Source organism: Scyliorhinus torazame, chromosome 16, assembly GCF_047496885.1.
Source record: "Scyliorhinus torazame isolate Kashiwa2021f chromosome 16, sScyTor2.1, whole genome shotgun sequence".
NCBI classification, from domain to species: Eukaryota; Metazoa; Chordata; class Chondrichthyes; order Carcharhiniformes; family Scyliorhinidae; genus Scyliorhinus; species Scyliorhinus torazame.
The window spans coordinates 172,608,198-172,625,751 of NC_092722.1; the positions used below are offsets into that span (position 1 = coordinate 172,608,198).

The 17,554-nt window shown below is 40.8% G+C and overlaps 1 protein-coding gene across 1 annotated transcript in view; it reads right to left on the bottom strand.

Annotated features, from left to right (window-relative positions):
* pdzd8 (PDZ domain containing 8) overlaps positions 1-17,554 on the bottom strand; it is a 260,442-nt gene that overhangs the window by 7,723 nt on the left and 235,165 nt on the right. Inside the window, 1 exon segment of the mRNA XM_072479485.1 lies at positions 13,264-13,426. Coding sequence (XP_072335586.1) covers positions 13,264-13,426 — 163 coding nt within the window.

Here is a 17,554-nt window from a genome sequence, read left to right on the forward strand (position 1 = left end):
AGAGGGACGACTGGAAAATGTGGCTGGAGAAGTAATAATAGGAAACAAAGAAACGGCAGAGGAACAGAATAGTTACTTTGCATCAGTCTTCAGGGTGGAAGATAGCTGTAGGATGCCAGAGCTCCAGGAGAATCAGGGGGCAGAGGTGAGTATATTGACCATTACTAAGGAGAAGGTTGTGGGGAAACTGAAAGGTCTGAATGTGGATAAATCACGTGGACTGGATGGACTACATCCTAGGGTTCTAAAAGAGATAGCTGTGGAAATTGTGGAGGTATTGGTGGTGACCTTTCAGGAATCACTGGAGGCAGGAAGGGTCCCAGAGGACTGGAAAGTGGCTAATGTAACACCACTGTTTAAGAAGGAAGGGAGGAAAAGATGGGAAATTATAGACCGGTTAGCCTGACTTCGGTCAGTGGTAAGATTTTAGAGTCTGTTATTAAAGATGAGATCGCAGAGTACTTGGAAGTGCATGGTAAAATAGGACTGAGTCAGCACAGATTTGTCAAAGGGAGGTCACGTCTGACAAATCTGTTAGAGTTCTTTGAGGAGGTAACAAAGAAGTCAGACAAAGGAGAACCAGTGGACATGGTTTATTTCGATTTCCAGAAGGCCTTTGACAAGGTGCCGCATAGGAGACTGTTAAATAAAGTTAAAAGCCCATGGTGTTTAGGGTAAGATCCTGGCATGGAAAGAGGATTGGCTGACTGACAGGAGGCAGAGAGTGGGGATAAAGGGGTCTTTTACAGGATGGCAGCTAGTGACTAGTGGTGTGCCTCAGGGGTCTGTGCTGGGACCACAACTTTTCACAATATACATTAATGATCTGGAAGAAGGCACTGTCGCTGTTTGCAGATGATACAAAGATCTGTAGAGGGACAGGTAGTATTGAGGAAGCAAGGGGGCTGCAGAAGGATTTGGACAGGATAGGAGAGTGGGCAATGAAGTGGCAGATGAAATACAATGTCGAAAAGTGAGAGGTTATGCACTTTAGGAGGGGGAATTTAGGCATAGACTATTTTCTAAATGGGGAAATGCTTAGGAAATCGATGCACAAAGGGGCTTGGGAGTCTTGTTCACGATTCTCTTAAGGTTAACGTGCAGGTTCAGTTGGCAGTTAGGAAGGCAAATGCAATGTTATTATTCATGTCAAGAGGGCTAGAATACAAGACCGGGATGTACTTCTGAGGCTGTACAAGGCTCTGGTCAGACCCCATTTGGAGTATTGAGCGGTTTTAGGCCCTGTATCTAAGAAAAGATGTACTGGCCTTGGAAAGGGTCCAGAAGAGGTTCACAAGAATGATCCCTGGAATAAACAGCTTGTCGTATGAGGAATGGTTGAGAATTCTGGGTTTGTACTCTATGGAGTTTAGAAGGATGGGGGGAGGGAGGTATCTCATTGAAACTTATGAATATTGAGAGGCCGAGACAGAGTGATCATGGAGAGGATGTTTCCACTAGTCGGAGAAACTAGAACCCAAGGGCACAGCCTCAGACTGAAGGGACGATTTTTCAAAACAGAGATGAGGAGGAATTTCTTCCGCCAGAGGGTGGTGAATCTGTGGAACTCTTTGCCGCAGAAGGCTGTGGAGGCCAAATCACTGAGTGTCTTTAAGACAGAGATAGATAGGTTCTCGATTAATAAGGGGATCAGGAGTTATGGGGAGAAGGCAGGAGAATGGGGATGAGAAAAATATCAGCCATGATGGAATTGCGGAGCAGATTCGATGGGTCGAGAGTCCTAATTCTGCTTCTATGTCTTATGGTCTTACTTAGGGGTACTTGTGTATGAAACACCGAAAAGCTAGCACACAGGTGTAGCAGGTAATCAGGAAGGCTAATGGAATGTTGGCCCTTATTTCAAGGGGGATGGAGTAGGGAAGTCTTGCTGCAACTGTACATGATACTGGTGAGATCACATCTGGAGCACTGAGAGTAGTTTTGGTCCCCTTATTTAAGGAAAGATATTATTTCATTGGTGGTTCTGAGAAGGTTCTCTAGGATGATCCCTGGTATGGAGGGATTGTCTTATGAGTAATGGTTAAACAGATTGGGAATCTACTCATTGGAATTCAGAAGAATGAGAGGTGATCTCAATCAAACATAAAGGATTCTTAAGGTGCTTGATAGGGTAAATGCTGAGAGGATGTTTCCCCTCGTGGGAGAGTATAGGAGCAGAGGGTCGGTGTCAGAATAAAGGGCTGCCAATTTAATGAGATGAGAGGAATTTCTTCTCTCAGAGGGTTAAGATTCTGGGGAACGCCTTGCCACAGAGAGCTCTGAGGGCAGAGTGCATATTTAAGGCTGTGATAGATTCCTGATCAGTAAGGGAATCAAGGATTCTGGGGAAAGGGCAGGAAAGTGGACGAGAGGAATGTCGGATCAGCCACGATCTTATTGAATGGCAGAGCAGGCTCGAGAGGCCAAACGGCCCACTCCTGTTCCTATCTCTTCCAGTGTTACTTGTAGCTGCAAGAGAATCTACAAAATTACTTTCAACTATAAATTCTCACATACTTCTCAGCTACCAAACTTTCTTTCCTATCCCCAATCTGAGGCATAAACATAATCTTACCGAAAAACAGTTTTCAGTGCATGCACACAGAAATTTTAATCTCTAACTTTATTCACCGAATACATTTTAAGCCGAGAAAATAATTCTTAAAGAAGGAATAGCACGCATTTGACAGAACATCAAGCCAGTCAATGAGGGAAACAAAACCTCGGGAGAATTTTCTATGGAACTATCAAAGGGGTGAGGCAAGGGGGGGGTGGGGGGGTGGGGGGGGGTAGCAGTGATGATGGTCAGGAGGGGAAGAAAAAGATGATGGGCAGGCTTAAAGTGACTAAGATAAACAGTGGGCTCCTGCCAGTTTGTTTAGTACAATGTACCTGAAATACCATCACGCTGCTCAGAGGCACACCAATCTAAACTACATCAAATGCAACACAGTTTCTGAAAACCCAGTGCACAATGGAAACAGTTATTTCACATCTCAGCCACCCTGTAATTGTAAATGCTCAAAATGCTCCAGAATTCAAGTTTGAGAGACTAAAAATAAACATTTTAAAAATATTCATATGTATGCATTTTCCATTCATCCCACTGCAGATAGTATACAGTATAATCATTTGTAATGTATAGAATAAGTTTGCAGGAAAACAAATTTCCAAAGCTGCAATGTCATAAATTGTGACACTGTCTTCCTGCTCTGAAGTATACCTAAATGTTCTCTGCACTATCTGAAGAGTGAGTATGTTCTCCAGAGCTCTGCTCAAAATCCCTCAACAAAACCACCAAAACAGATGATCTGTTTGATCTGCTCAATGTGTGTAAATCGGCAATGACTATTTTCATCTACTGGGATATCCCATGGACACAAAAGACATCATATAAATGCAAATTCTTAATTTATTTCTTTGAACTAGCAAAAACAGGTTTCTTGTAATAAATAAACTTGGTAATACTTAACCTTTAAAAGAATGTACTTAGTAGTTAGCTATTGCAGTCTTAAAAGGAAGACATGCATGCACTTAGTAGAGGAATAATACCTCCTGTATTATCTAATAATGCTCTTCTACTGTTAATGATTTCCAGTCTACTTCCATTGAGCCAGACTGTCACTTATGGTCACTCGTAGTGAAATAATTCTATCAAAGTGGTTGGTGCACTGCCAATTTTCATGCAATAAAATCACAAACATGGAAAATAGGGGTTGCATTAGAAAGACATTGGCTCTCTAATAAACAAGCTGATGAATCATTCAACTCTTTCTATTTCTAATTATTCGGTGCATGTTGCAGTTAATTTTTTCTTCAAAGTGCATGATTTTTATCTTCTGATGCCAAAGAGGTCTTAAAAACCACCGCAATTTTTTTCAGGGCAGTATTGCTGTTTAAGAAGGACTTGCTACCGGGAACACGTTTAGCTCAGAACAAGGGCTGCAGCGTGGGTTCAAATCCTGTACCGGTTGAGGTTTTTCATGAAGGCTCCGCCTTCTCAACCTTGCTCCTCACTTGAGGTTATGGTGATCTTCAGGTTAAATCACCACCAGTCAGCTCTCCCCCTCAAAGGGGAAAGCAGCCTATGGCCACCTGGAACTATGGTGACTTTACTTACTGCTACATTACTGTGTGATATGGATGATTAGTTGGGAGGTAGGAGATAGTGCGTAGAGATAAAGGGTTTGCTCTCTAATTGGTGAGATGTGACAAGTGGTAATTCCTAGGGAATATTGGAGATTCAGCTTCTCAGCATATAACCTGGATGAAGGAGTGGAGGGTTCCACATTCAAGTTTGCAGTTGACACTGAATTCGGAAGCACAGTGAGACATGTGGATGAAGTTATAAAAAAAAGCACACAAGTTAATGAGTGGGTAAAACTACAGCAGATCAAATTTAATGTAGGGAAGCTTGAGGTCACCCATTGTGAATCTGAGAACACCAAATAGGAATATTTTAAAAATGGTGAAAGACTAGAAGCTGGAGAGGAGCAAAAGAATTTAGGTGTCCAGGCACACATATCACTATATGCAAGTGCACAGGCACGAAAAAAAAAAGGTTTTGACTAGCCCCTGGGCTAGTGCGCGGTCAATTCCAGCCACACTTGACTTGGAATCACAACACAAGTGAAATTAGATGTTATGTTAAAATATCCGAGGACCTTGGCTGAGCCCAATAAACTGCAGTCACCAAGTTTGTAAATTTAACACAAATAACCTTTTATTATTTAACAGTGATATAATTAAACTGACAAAAATGTAACCGACTACCTAATATCCCATACCCAACACCCCCCCCCCTTTCCAACACACCCCACTCTACGTCCACACAAGTAGAGGGAAAGGTTGATGGAGGGGGGGGGGGGGGGGGGGGGGGGGGAAATACAATAAAAGATCTCCGTTGCACTGTGAAGGTTTCCAAATGAAGTCTTTCAGGAGTTTAAGCTTTTGCTACGATGTTTCTTCCTTCTAGGTTTGAGAGAATTTTCCCTGGCAAGGTGGACTACTTTCTTTGTAGATTCAAGATCATTTCAACGATATAATAAAGGTCTAATTACGTCTGACCAGCTCTGACTGTTGTCAGCCAGAACACTGTCCCTGGCCAACCCACAGGTTGCCAGCCAGCCATTCGGACCAACTTCCTCCAAAGCTGGTCCATAAGATTCCCTCCGTGGCAATGGGTCTGTGTTCTCCTCTCCAAAAAACAAATCCTGATTAGTAGGCTGCCTCAGCTTAAATGCACTGCTTAAAGGTGCATTCCGATGAGGAGTCCACAGACCTAAAATAAAAGAAATGGGAACGTAGGGAAATCAGAAGGAAGGACTCTAACAAATGTTAGTCTTTACTGCGAATATATGGAATTCAAAAGTGAGGAAGGGGCTCTTCAATTGCCTAGAGCCTTGGTCAAGTCCATTTGGGGTTCTACTCTCAGTTTGGACAGCAAACTCGGAGGATACATTACCTTGGAAGGGGTACAGTGAAGATCCACCAGAATATTAGGCTTTAAATGATTAAGTCATGAGGAGAGGGGTTGCATAAGTTTGATTTGTATTTACTCGAGTTTAGAAGGTTGAGTTAATTAAAGTATTTAAAATTATTAAAGGATTCTATTGGGTTGATACAGATAAACTATATTATATAGCAGGGAATTCAGAACAAGGAGGAAAAATCTTAAAATTAGACAATTAGGAAGCTTTGGCAAACAAATAACAGGGGAAACTGAAACTTACTCTTCCTAAAGGCAATGGATGCTGGGCTAATTGACCTTTTTAAGAATTAATTATATAGATTTTTGTCAGCTAAGGGCATCAAGGAATACGGAATAAAGGTGCATTAATTGGGTTGAGATACGATCTAACTGAACGGCAGGCCAGGCTCCAGTGGGTCAATGGCTTATTTCTGTGTTTTTGGGGCTTTGTCACTGCACTTGTATGCCTATCATGAATGGGACAATGTTCCACAGACCTAACAACCATTGCTCATCTCTGATATCCGAGACAATGTGGCAAGTTCAATGATTTTATCTGTCTGTCGCAAAAGGTAGCGAATAGCATCCATCAAATTGTTAACGTTAAGGCTAAAATAAATTGACTTGTTTAAATAAGGCATCACAGCAGCTACGAGGTGCCGTGAAAAGTAATACTGTACAACAATACTTTATTAGTGCTACAAGTAGTCTTACATTAACACTGCATGAAGTGAAAATCCCCTAGTTGCCACACTCCAGCGCCTGTTCAGATACACTGAGGGAGAATTCAGAATATCCAATTCACCTGACAAGTATGAAGAACTATTCAAGAATGCCTCCCAGCAGACTACATTAACACTCTGAACCTGACATACACAATGCATAAACTGTTTCACAAAAAAAGGTCTGGAAACTGAAAACTACTGCAAAGAATTATGTCTAAACCTCTAAATGATTACGTGGGAGGTGATTTACGTGATGCACCTCGTAGACATTTCATGGGACAAAGGCAACGTAAAGCATGGAAGCAATAACTATGGGTGGACTAAAAAAGATACTGAATATCCTTTCTTTAAAGGTAAGACCTGAAAATCCATTTGCTTTTGACAGCAGTTGGCTATTGAAATCTGAACTTGTTCACTTCTTACCTACTTGTCATTGCTTTTAAACAATCAGAACTACTCGCAGGACAACGTTCTTTGGTGGTTCAGCCATTTATGGTATGATGCATTTATTTGTAAGCTTTTAACACTTGCCACCAATTGAAACTATTCTCGTGCCTGATAGACATAGACTGGGGTCTTGCATATAGGGCACCTGCACTACTTCAAATAACCAATAATTTAATTAGTACCCAAAATCCTAGCTAATTTATAAATCAAATTACCTGCCCGAGCTCTCTGATAGCTGGGGTCCTGTTGTCATTTTAAAGTTATAAAGATCAAAAGGGAAGTCAGCTTCCATTTTAACATTAATTGCTGCACAATTGTATAGAAACCTGTCTCAATTTAATACTGAATGAAAATTGTTTCCATTACACCTGTTATACAAAGTCTTAAAAAGGTTCACTCGCACAATTCCCTTCAAAAATCAAGAGATTATGAAGGACAATCTTTTTTCTGCTTACAATAGATAATCGATTGGTTTGGAGGGAGCAGGATTAAAATATAGTTCCAATTGTTTAGAATGCTGAAGCACCCGGGGTTAATCGTTTTGCGTAGAGGTTAATTCAGGTCCCTTGCTCAACTGGCCGCTGTGTTTAAGCTTAACGTTTATAGTGGTTAAGTGACATTTAATTGATTTTAGCCTGACGAAGTTCACATCATAATTACACTGGATCTAATTACTGAACAAGTAACTGAGTCAAACCATTAGCATAAAAGCAGAGCAATAATTGCATCCACGTTATAAGATTAGTATTTTCAATCTTTTATAAATCGGAGATAGTTTATAATGTGAAGCACAAACTGAATTGTACACAGGTACAAGTTCAATTAATCTACCTCTGGACACTTTCCAAACTTGTTTATTTTTCTACGGAATTTTGCTCTCAGGGATTCAGGCTAGAATTGTGTAGTCAAATACTAAAATGACCTTTGTTTCTCACATCCAGCTCTCCCCTTTGAATATCCTGTTTTGTGTCATGTCTTTTTATGGATACAGTGCATCACAGTAAAGTTGTTTGTCCAGGAATTAGATTCATTGTAATTATCATGTGAACTTTATCAAGTTAAAATCAATGAAATGCCATTTACTGCTCTAACACTTTAAGCTTAAACAACAAGAATAAGTTGTGTAACAGAGATTAATTAATCATGAATAAATGATGGACCAGTATGTAAGTTCATTTTGAGCTGTGATATCAGCTACGATCCCAAATTCAAACCCTGATCAGCACTGAATGCAGATTTAGAAATAGGTGGGAGCACAAGAATTGATTTCTGTGCCCCTCAAGCTAGGGAGAGGAAGAGAAAACAAACAGCCAGGAGTCTGGTTCCTGAACCATGTGAAAACTATGCTGAAGAGTCACGGATAGTATTCTTCTGGCGAATTTAAGTGGCTTGATGTAAGTTGAGGGGGTGAGTCTTGGCAGATAATTCTACCAGGAGGGGAAGAAAGATAGCACATCTTCGCCTGATCTTGAACTGTGTCCGTGTACACTTTCCAACAGGAGGCAACAGATCGCGAGTCGGAGTGGGAACCATTGCTCATTTGTTTGCTCACACCTTAGTCCAGTCCAAGTCTTCTGCCCCATCTACAATTCTGGCTTAAATCAGCCAGCTGATCTGGACCGTGTGGCTCAGTACTACACGAATCCTATCGGTAAGCTGAACCACTTTATCGTTATTTTTCTGGACTCTCCATCGACTCTGGCTGAATGAACAAGAAGATGGTGGCATAGTGGTAATGTTGCTGGACTAGTAATCCAAAGGTCCAGACTAATGCTCTGGGGACATGGGTTCAAATCCCATCATGGCAGCTGGCGGAATTTGAATTCAGTTAATAAATTGGTGCTCTTTCCAAGGACCGGTGCAGACTCAATGAGCTAAATGGCCTCCTTCAGCACTGTAAATTCTATGATTCTAAATCTGGAATATAAAGCTCGTCTCAGTGATGGTGACCATGAAACTATCATTGATTGTTGCAAAAACCCATCTACTTCGCTACTGTATTTTAGGAATGCCCTTTCGGGAAGGAAATCTGCCAGCCTTACCTGGACTGGACTGCATGCAACTCCAGACTCTCAGCAATGTGGTTGACTCTTAACTGCCCTCTGGAATGGCCTAGCAAGGTCAGTTCAAGAGCAATTAGGAATGGACAAAAAATACTCGTCTTGCCAGTGACATTCACATCCCATGAAAGAAGAAAAGCATCTCCAGTAATTTAGCTGCCAAAAATCAGGTAGAATCCCTACAGTGCAGAAGGGGGCCATTTGTCCAACACGTCTGTGCCAACCCTCTGAAAGAGCTCCCTACCTAAGAGCTCCCAATCCACCTAACCTGCACATCTTTGGACTGTGGGAGGAAACCAGAGCACCCGGAGGAAACCCACGCAGATACGGAGAGAAAATGCAAACCCCACACGAGAGTCATCCAAGGCTGGAATTTAATCTGGGTCCCTGGTGCTGTGAGGCAGCAGTGCTAACCACTGTGCCACCTATCCTACCAACATTGACATCTTCCTTGAAGCCTGACCACCACTTGTCACTGTATGGCTAAACAATTAAGAGGTTGCACCCCACTGCTCTCTGTGTTGTGCAGTGAAGGTCCCATGTTATGTTATGTTGCAAAATGCATTGTGAAGGAGCAGATAACTACAATGTTGGCTAAATATATTTTTCACCATAACTTCATTGCAGTGTTAGTGTAAGCCTACTTGTGACACTAACAAAGAATATTATATATGTATGTATCACAGCGCCATGACAGATATCACAGAGCTATGAAAGATAATGCAGTTACGACAGATAATGGGGCTATTGAACAGTACAATAATAAAAATAACTAATATTGTGCCTTTAACATAATAAAACATGCATCAGTGCCTCACAGGACTATTATAAAATGAAGTACAGTGCCGACTTGAGGAGATATTTGGTCAGATGACGAAAAGCTTGGTCAAAGAAGTGGGGTTGAAGGAGTGTCTTAAAGGTGAAAAGCAAGGTGGAGAGGCAGTAAGGCGTAGGAAGGGTATTCCAGAGCCTGAGGCCTAGTTAACTGAAGGCATGGCAACCAATGGGGTACAGTTAAAATTGGTGATGCAGAAGAGGCCAGAATCAGAAGATGGTAGATATTCCAGAAGGTGGAGGTTACGGACATAGGCAGAGGGCAAGGTCATGAGGAGATTCAAAAAGAAGGATGAGCGTTTTAAAATCAATAGGTTGCTTGAATGCAAGTCAATATAGGTCAGCAAGTACATGGGTGAGTGGGAACAGTATAGGAAATATAAAAAGGTGAGCTCAGATCTATTTCTTTTACTGTACATTTAATCAAGAATGTAGAATGCATATTCTAAAAGTTACCATAGACCATGTTGTTGTGTTGCAGCACAGAAAGCGGAAGAAAATTACAGCATGTACTGATGCAGCCACCATTGAAGTTATACTGCACTATTTGAATTGAAATGTTCTACCTTATGCTTTCAGTTATGGATGTGAAGATTATTCTATTTTTTAAGAAAAAGGCAGGATTCTGAATCACTGCCATTTTGAGATGCTAACTCTCAATCTGTACTCAGAATAAGGCAGAACTACAAATAAAATTCATGGACACTATTATTTCATGGTGGCACCTGCTACACAATAACTCCCATATTGGCCAATAAACTGACAAGATCCATTGTAATGGAAATTGAATTGAATTGAGTTCCCTTCATGTGGTGAATGGAGCTGCATACATTTATTTTTTTTTTAAACAAAAGAGCAATTTTCTACATCAAACCAGAGTTTTGTTTGAAAGCACTGGCAGTAGGGCACAACCACATAAACAGAGGGCAAATCAACCTTTAAAATCAGTCCCATTAATGATAGCATGCTAAAGTCAGGTGGATAAAGGACCTATGACAAGGTACTGCCTTTGCCTTTCTTCATGGTATAAAATCCAGAGTTTTTGGCAACTTACTTACAGCTGCAAGGCCTCAGAAGTATATTTGGTAGTTGTACACTTGGTTTGCCCCAATATTGTGGTTATAATGAGATCTAATTGAAGCCTATTGACCTCCACATAAAATCTTCTTTTGTTACTATACACTGCAGACTTCTCCCACCTCCTCACCCTCAATGTTCCAACATAGGTGCTGAGGCATCATTTATATCATGAAAATAATACAGCCAGTCTTGAGTGATGAGTGACTAGGTTTCCAATCTGAATCTCTGCAGCATTTCCACTGGAATAGTGTACAATCCAAATTTGAAACAAGGAACTTTCAACAGAGTTTATTTAAAACAAAACTGTGTTTAAGAATTCAAGGAAGTGAAGGTAATTATTTAACTCTGCCATGAAAAAGGATGTAGAGTTTATTTTTCCAGTGCAATTCAACTAATATTCCCAGCAAACCATTTAGGGGAATGAATCTGCAAATACAGAAAGAATAAAGACCAAATTTGATTTAACAATTGATGACTACTTATAATCAAGTTAGCTAGCAACACTTGAGGACAGGGTTGAGCTTGGCTCTAATATTCCTCAGTGACTGAACCATTTTAAGGATCGTGGCGAAGGCTCACAGGTGAATATTGTGGTAAAGGAGAAAGTCTGGTCAACTATAGCCCTGAAAAAGTCAATCCTCTCAGACAAGGTGAAAGGAGAAACACCAGTAAGAATAGAAAAGCTTCAAATCAAACTCATAATAGTTTAAAAATAAAAAAAGGCAAGTTCCAGATTTTAATGACCCAATGAGACTTTCAGCTAATTAAATCAATATAAATATTTTATGTGAGTTTGAGTATATGTTGGTCAGTCATGAGGTTAAAAATAAAAAGGACCAGCAAAAGAGCAAAATACTATCTTCCTATATTCTTTTCTTCCTTATTATTTTTGACAAGTGTCTCATCACAGCCCTAATAGGTGAGCAAGGTTGGGGTCATGTGCGTCAATACCATTTCTTGTGCTTAAGAGAGCACAGGCCACCAGGCCAGATGTGCAAAATTTAAAGATCATGTCACTTGGAGAAAAAACAAGCGGTGTTGTTTGTGCCTTTGTTTCTTCCTTCAGATTTCTGTACGCTCAAGGCCACAAGGCACATTTCCTCTGGACAATAACAATATGCATAACAGCACTTGTTTTGGAGAATTTGTTTTGTGATGGGAGCAACATTGGTCAACACTCCATTATGTCCCACCATTGGGATGGTTTTGATTATTGATTTTCCAACTGGCTGGTTTGCAAGGCCACTTCACATGGTACTAAGCACCAACTAGAGTCCGAGAGAAGAATTGTGTGCAAACAAGATAGGTAGAGATTTCAACCCCGAAAGACATTAGTGAATTAATTGATTTCAATTGTATCACAATTGTGGCCACACCGTTCTCAGCATTTGAAATAAGAACAAAAGTTATGGTTATCAATTGTTAATTGCTTCAACCAGAGGTGGCCCAGCATGGATTACAAGGCCTCAGGAACCTGGACACAAAATTGACAAAACTATGATATTTCTTTTCAGGCAAGTTCACCACCTAGTATTTTTTAATTAGCTCTTTCATATGGATATCCCCACAGTCAAGCTCAAAAGGAAATATTGTTAGAATACACAACAATTTGCTGCTGACCCAACCAGAGAATTTCAGACTTTTCTGTATGGATGAATCCTTTGAAAATATTGACACAGACTAAGGGCCTCCCTCTGGTAACTTCCCAAAGACCATTATCACCTACCCGAAGAAAAACAATGCCAACAGTGTAGAATGGGTTTTTATTATTACATAGCAACGGAAACAATGGACTGGCAAGTCAAGTCTTACAGGAAAGATAATCATACATACAAAATGCTCAAGACACTGTCCTGTGGATTATGGTGTTGCCGACTGCGAATGCTCACAGAAATTCTGATGATTTCATGGATCCCCTTGTCGGCCTACTGTGCACGAACCCCAGATTGTAAAGTTATATGGATTACAAAACTATTCTGTCCCTCTTTTTGTCATGACGTTTCTCTTCTGTATTTTGATAATACTACATCCAGTATGCTGAACCTGCCTCTCGTTTCGCTAAGCTGCAAACAGACAATATCCCACATGTTTTCCCTCCTGGTGTATTGGTAAATATGCAGAAAACAATACATGTTGCATTGGCTTCACCTCAAAATCATTCTCATCCTAGATCTCAAAAGGATGCCTCCTCCCCTTCTCTTCATGTAAATGTTTCCCCCCCGCCAAACTTTTCTGCACAATTTACTGAAATGGGATTTCTATTTCTCTCTCCACACATGCTCCCTGACCTTTGGAGTATCAACAGTATTTTCTTTTGCCTAAAGTATCTCATGGGTTCCTGATCTTTTCACTTGAGGTGCCCTGGTCAATTTAACAAAACAATGGAAAACAAATAGCCCAAGCAGGTTACCTACCGACTGTGCAACGATCAATCCCAATTATATGAATGTATTACATAAACAACAGTGTAGCGTAAAGTTTAGAGCAACACAATATTTGGAAAATTTCAGGTGCAAAATACAAGGCACACTGTCTACACATATTGAACATGGGCTGGTTTAGCAGCTTTGCAAATGTGCAAAATTCCATTTATAGGAATTAATTTGCTGGTGTTCACGATAAATATATAAACAGGATATGTTCTCACCTCCAATTGCGATGAGACGATCTCCCTTTTGGAGGTCGGCAGCTGCAGCCGATGAGTTAGGGGTCACAGTTTCAACACTAACATGCACTGCATCTCCATCACTGCCCTGGACTTGGCGGAAAGTCAGTCCTACGCTTTGTGAATTTCCCTTAATTAGCTCTACCTAATTAAAAAGAAAAAAAATAATTACACTCTCAAAACATTATTGCCAGATTTTCCAATACAACTTGCAAGTACAGCAGTAATTAGTAAATGGGCGAACTTTGTTAATAAGTTACTTTGACAATGTATGTGGACAGGAGAGATTTAGAGAGCTCTTCTTATGCACCACAATTTTACTAGGTTGATAGATACAAAAGAAGGAACAGCTATATCAAGAATTTTAAGCTGTCAAGATAGGTCAGTTACGAAAGGATAGAATAAGAGTGCAATCTTCATGTTTATGCTTTATTCATATAATTTACAGAATGAAAATTATGTCACTTCAAATGAGAACTATCGTAAGAATGCAAGGTATGTTAATACTCTCTAATTGCACATAATTTCTAATATTGAAAACAACCATAGTTGATATAGAGAAACTAAATACCAATTTAAATGCTGCAAAATGTTAAGGAACTGTCCATCAATTTACAAAAAACAGAATGCCATATTTCACATTGCCACTGTAAACTATGTCAATAATGCATGCTTGCAGGTGAATTAAAATAATTAATAAAGCAACTCTAGTTAGGTATCAACGATGTACAGGTTTTGTCATCATCCAATTCTGTGAAAAAGTGATAATCAAAATACAATTAAAACTGTGTCAAAATTGCAGCTAATATGTGTCTCCTTTGGTCAAAATTTCTTGGCTGAAAGTTGTCCGAGTGTAATCTTCAATAATTTAACAAGCAGCAAAGGAAGCAGCCAAGCTTCTACGATAAGGGCAAATAACAGAAAAAGGAGCAAAACAATGTTCCGAGTATGAACAACACTATGCAGAAGGTAGGACACAGGATTGATTGGAATCTTTATTATATGTAGGACAGTAAGTCAGCACATGTTGACATGATTGGGGGAGGAGAGGGAAGAGGAAAACAACCAAGTGATACTTAGCAACTTTTAAAAATTACCGTACTTTCTAGTATTTGAATAAAAATGTTCTAAGTTACACAATGCGGATATGAAATGAGAGCACAGAAGCTTAGAAACTTTCTTCAGAATGATTGGTTTTGTACAATAGAGCAGGAATGGTTATTTGAAAATGTTAACCCTGGAATATATGAGAAGCCTTTGGAGGAGTTATGGGAAGAAAGTATTATGCAAACCTAGTAACCGACTATAAGTCCACGGGAGTTTAATTTTATCTGTAGTGACTAATAATGTAGGTAAACACATTATAACCATAAATTTTCAGTGCTGTTAACAGATGTATAACTGTACAGAAAACAAGGATTTATCCTGAGAGCCCAAAAAAGCCATTAATACTTCATAAGCAGCTAAGTACAGAGAAAAGCCCACAGAACCGGTGACATTTTCCTCTTTAAACTTATTCCTTGTTGCCGAGCTAATCAAAAGCACCTTGATTATAAAGCGCAAATATCTTTTCTTAAACAAGACTTTAAAATCACTTAACAGGGGGCAGCACGGTGGCGCAGTGGGTTAGCCCTTCTGCCTCACGCGCCGAGGTCCCAGGTTCGATACCGGCTCTGGGTCACTGTCCGTATGGAGTTTCCACATTCTCCCAGTGTTTGGGTGGGTTTCACCCCCACAACCCAAAAGATGTGCAAAGTAGGTGGATTGGCCACGCTAAATTGTCCCTTAATTGGAAAAAATGAATTGGGTACTCTAAATTTAAAAAAATAAATCACGTAACAGTAAAATGTTTCATTATCTTCTTCAGTTGAGTTTTTCTTCATTCCTTATAATGTCGCTTATAATCCACATCCAAGAAGGCGTGGGGATCACCATGTTGTGGATCCACAACTTTAAGAGCTTTGCTCCACAGTGGAGTTTCCGCAGAAAGCTTTCCTCACTGTTGTACGCCAGCACATTCTGCACCAACACCAGTGACATTCGGCCCAGAGGCAAAAGTACAATACCATCAGTATGGATGACAAAAGAACACATATAGGTACAGCTTGCATTTATAGTATGCCTTTAGCATAGTAAAGGTGCTTCACAGGAGCATCAAACAAAATTTCATACTGAGACACAAGTGAATGTTGAGTTACATTGAAAGAATGAGAAAGACCTTGGGAGTGATTGCCCGCCACGCACCACAGTGCGTTTCGCAGTGGCACAGAGCAGCCCACCTTTGGCCAGCTGCGGGCCATTCTGATCCATGCTGTCAATGGGGTTTCTGGTTCTTTGCGCCCCACAGCGCCATTGGCTTGACCAGAAGATCCCGCCGATGAGAATGGCCAGAAAACCCCGGCCCTCATTTATAATAAAACTAACATTCTGACCATTCTTTGAACGTTCACACACAATTACCAAAATGGTGCAGAAACTGGAGCTGGATGTCTGAAGGCTTAATTGTTGAAGGCGGCTTGGTAGTAACGGCATCGGTGTGCTCACCTCCTGTACCATCAGATCAAGATGGAAATGCTGAGTGGAAGCATACAATTTATTCAAGTAGCTGCTCTGCAGATAACATTTGAGTAAAACTCTGTCTGGCTAGAGTAGCCCATGCTTTCCACTTGCCATCTCCAGTGAGTTAGGAACCTGTTCTACTACTATAAAGCAAAAGAATTGCCTGGAATAATTAATACTTCAATTCTAACTACATAAAAGAATGAACTTCATATGAAGACTAATAAAGTCCTTTCATAAGAAAGGCAAGGTAACAGAAGAATGTGGCATGATGATTTCCTAGAATGAGTTGGGGGAGGCAGTGGCACTGTCACTAAACTAGTAACCCAGAAACCCAGTGTAATACTCTGAGGACCGCTGTGAATCCCACCACGGCAAATTCAACAAACATATGTAATTAAGTCTAATGATGACCATGAAACCATTGTCGATTGTCGTAAAAATCCATCAGGTTCACTAATGTCCTCTAGGGAAGGAAATCTGCCATCCTTACCTGGTCGGGCCTACCTGTGACTCCAAACCCACAGCAACGTGGTTGACTCTTCGCTGCCCTCCGAAATGGCGCAGCAAGCAGTGCAATTTAAGGGCAATTAGGGGATGGGCAATAAATGCTGGCCTAGTCAGCGATGCCCACATCCCTTGTATGAATTTTTAAAAACAGGCTCCAACCAGTTAGTGAAAATGGCAGATATGACTGATCCTTTGCAAGTGCCAAGAAATAAATTGCAGTATATATTCACTAAGTATGGAAAACTGAAAGTTGGCAGGATTTGAGAAATTTAAGGTCACAAGAAACTAAACAATCAAATGATTTTGACCTTAGTTTAATTAGAACAAGGACCAGATGAAAGTAAAATTATAACCGTATTCCCCAACTGAATTATCCAACAAAGGTAAGTGATAGTGATTTTCATAATCAGCTTGAATGAGGGTACTTTTCTTTCAAGAATTTAGAAGGAACTCATTGGGAGCAATTTTCTGTTGTGAGAAAAAGTTATCTTCTTAAAAAGTACCTATTTAGACTAAGGTTTTCCAACTGTGGCTTGCAACCTAGGGGTGGGTCGCGGAGTGATTGATCGCGACCTTGCTGATCAAGGGAGAAGCACCCAACGGCTGCGACCGGCTTTTAAGAATGTCGACCTCGACTTCCGGCAGCAGCAGTATGGCTCTGAATAGAGGGGATGAGGACTTTACACGGACTGCCCCATCTGATGAAGGTGATCAGGACACGGTGAAGGAAAAGGACAATGCCAGGACAAGATCACCAACTGATGGGGATTACCTGCTGAAAGGATACAGGATGCCGGCAGATTGTTGTCAGGAATCTGGAACAGTCCTTCCGTAGAACCATAGACTCCCTACAACGCAGAAGGAGGCCATTCGGCCCATTGAGTCTGCCCAGATCCTCTGAAAGAGCACCCTGCCCAGCCCACTCCCCCAACTAACCCGCACATCTTTGGATTATGGGAGGAAACCGGAGCACCCGGAGGAAACCCACACAGTCATGGGGAGAATGTGCAAACTCCACACAAACACAGTAAGAAGTCTTACAACACCAGGTTAAAGTCCAACAGGTTTGTTCCGATATCACTAGCTTTCGGAGCGCTGCTCCTTCCTCAGGTGAGGAAGGAGCAGCGCTCTGAAAGCTAGTAATATCGAAACAAACCTGTTGGACTTTAACCTGGTGTTGTAAGACGTCTTACTGTGCTCACCC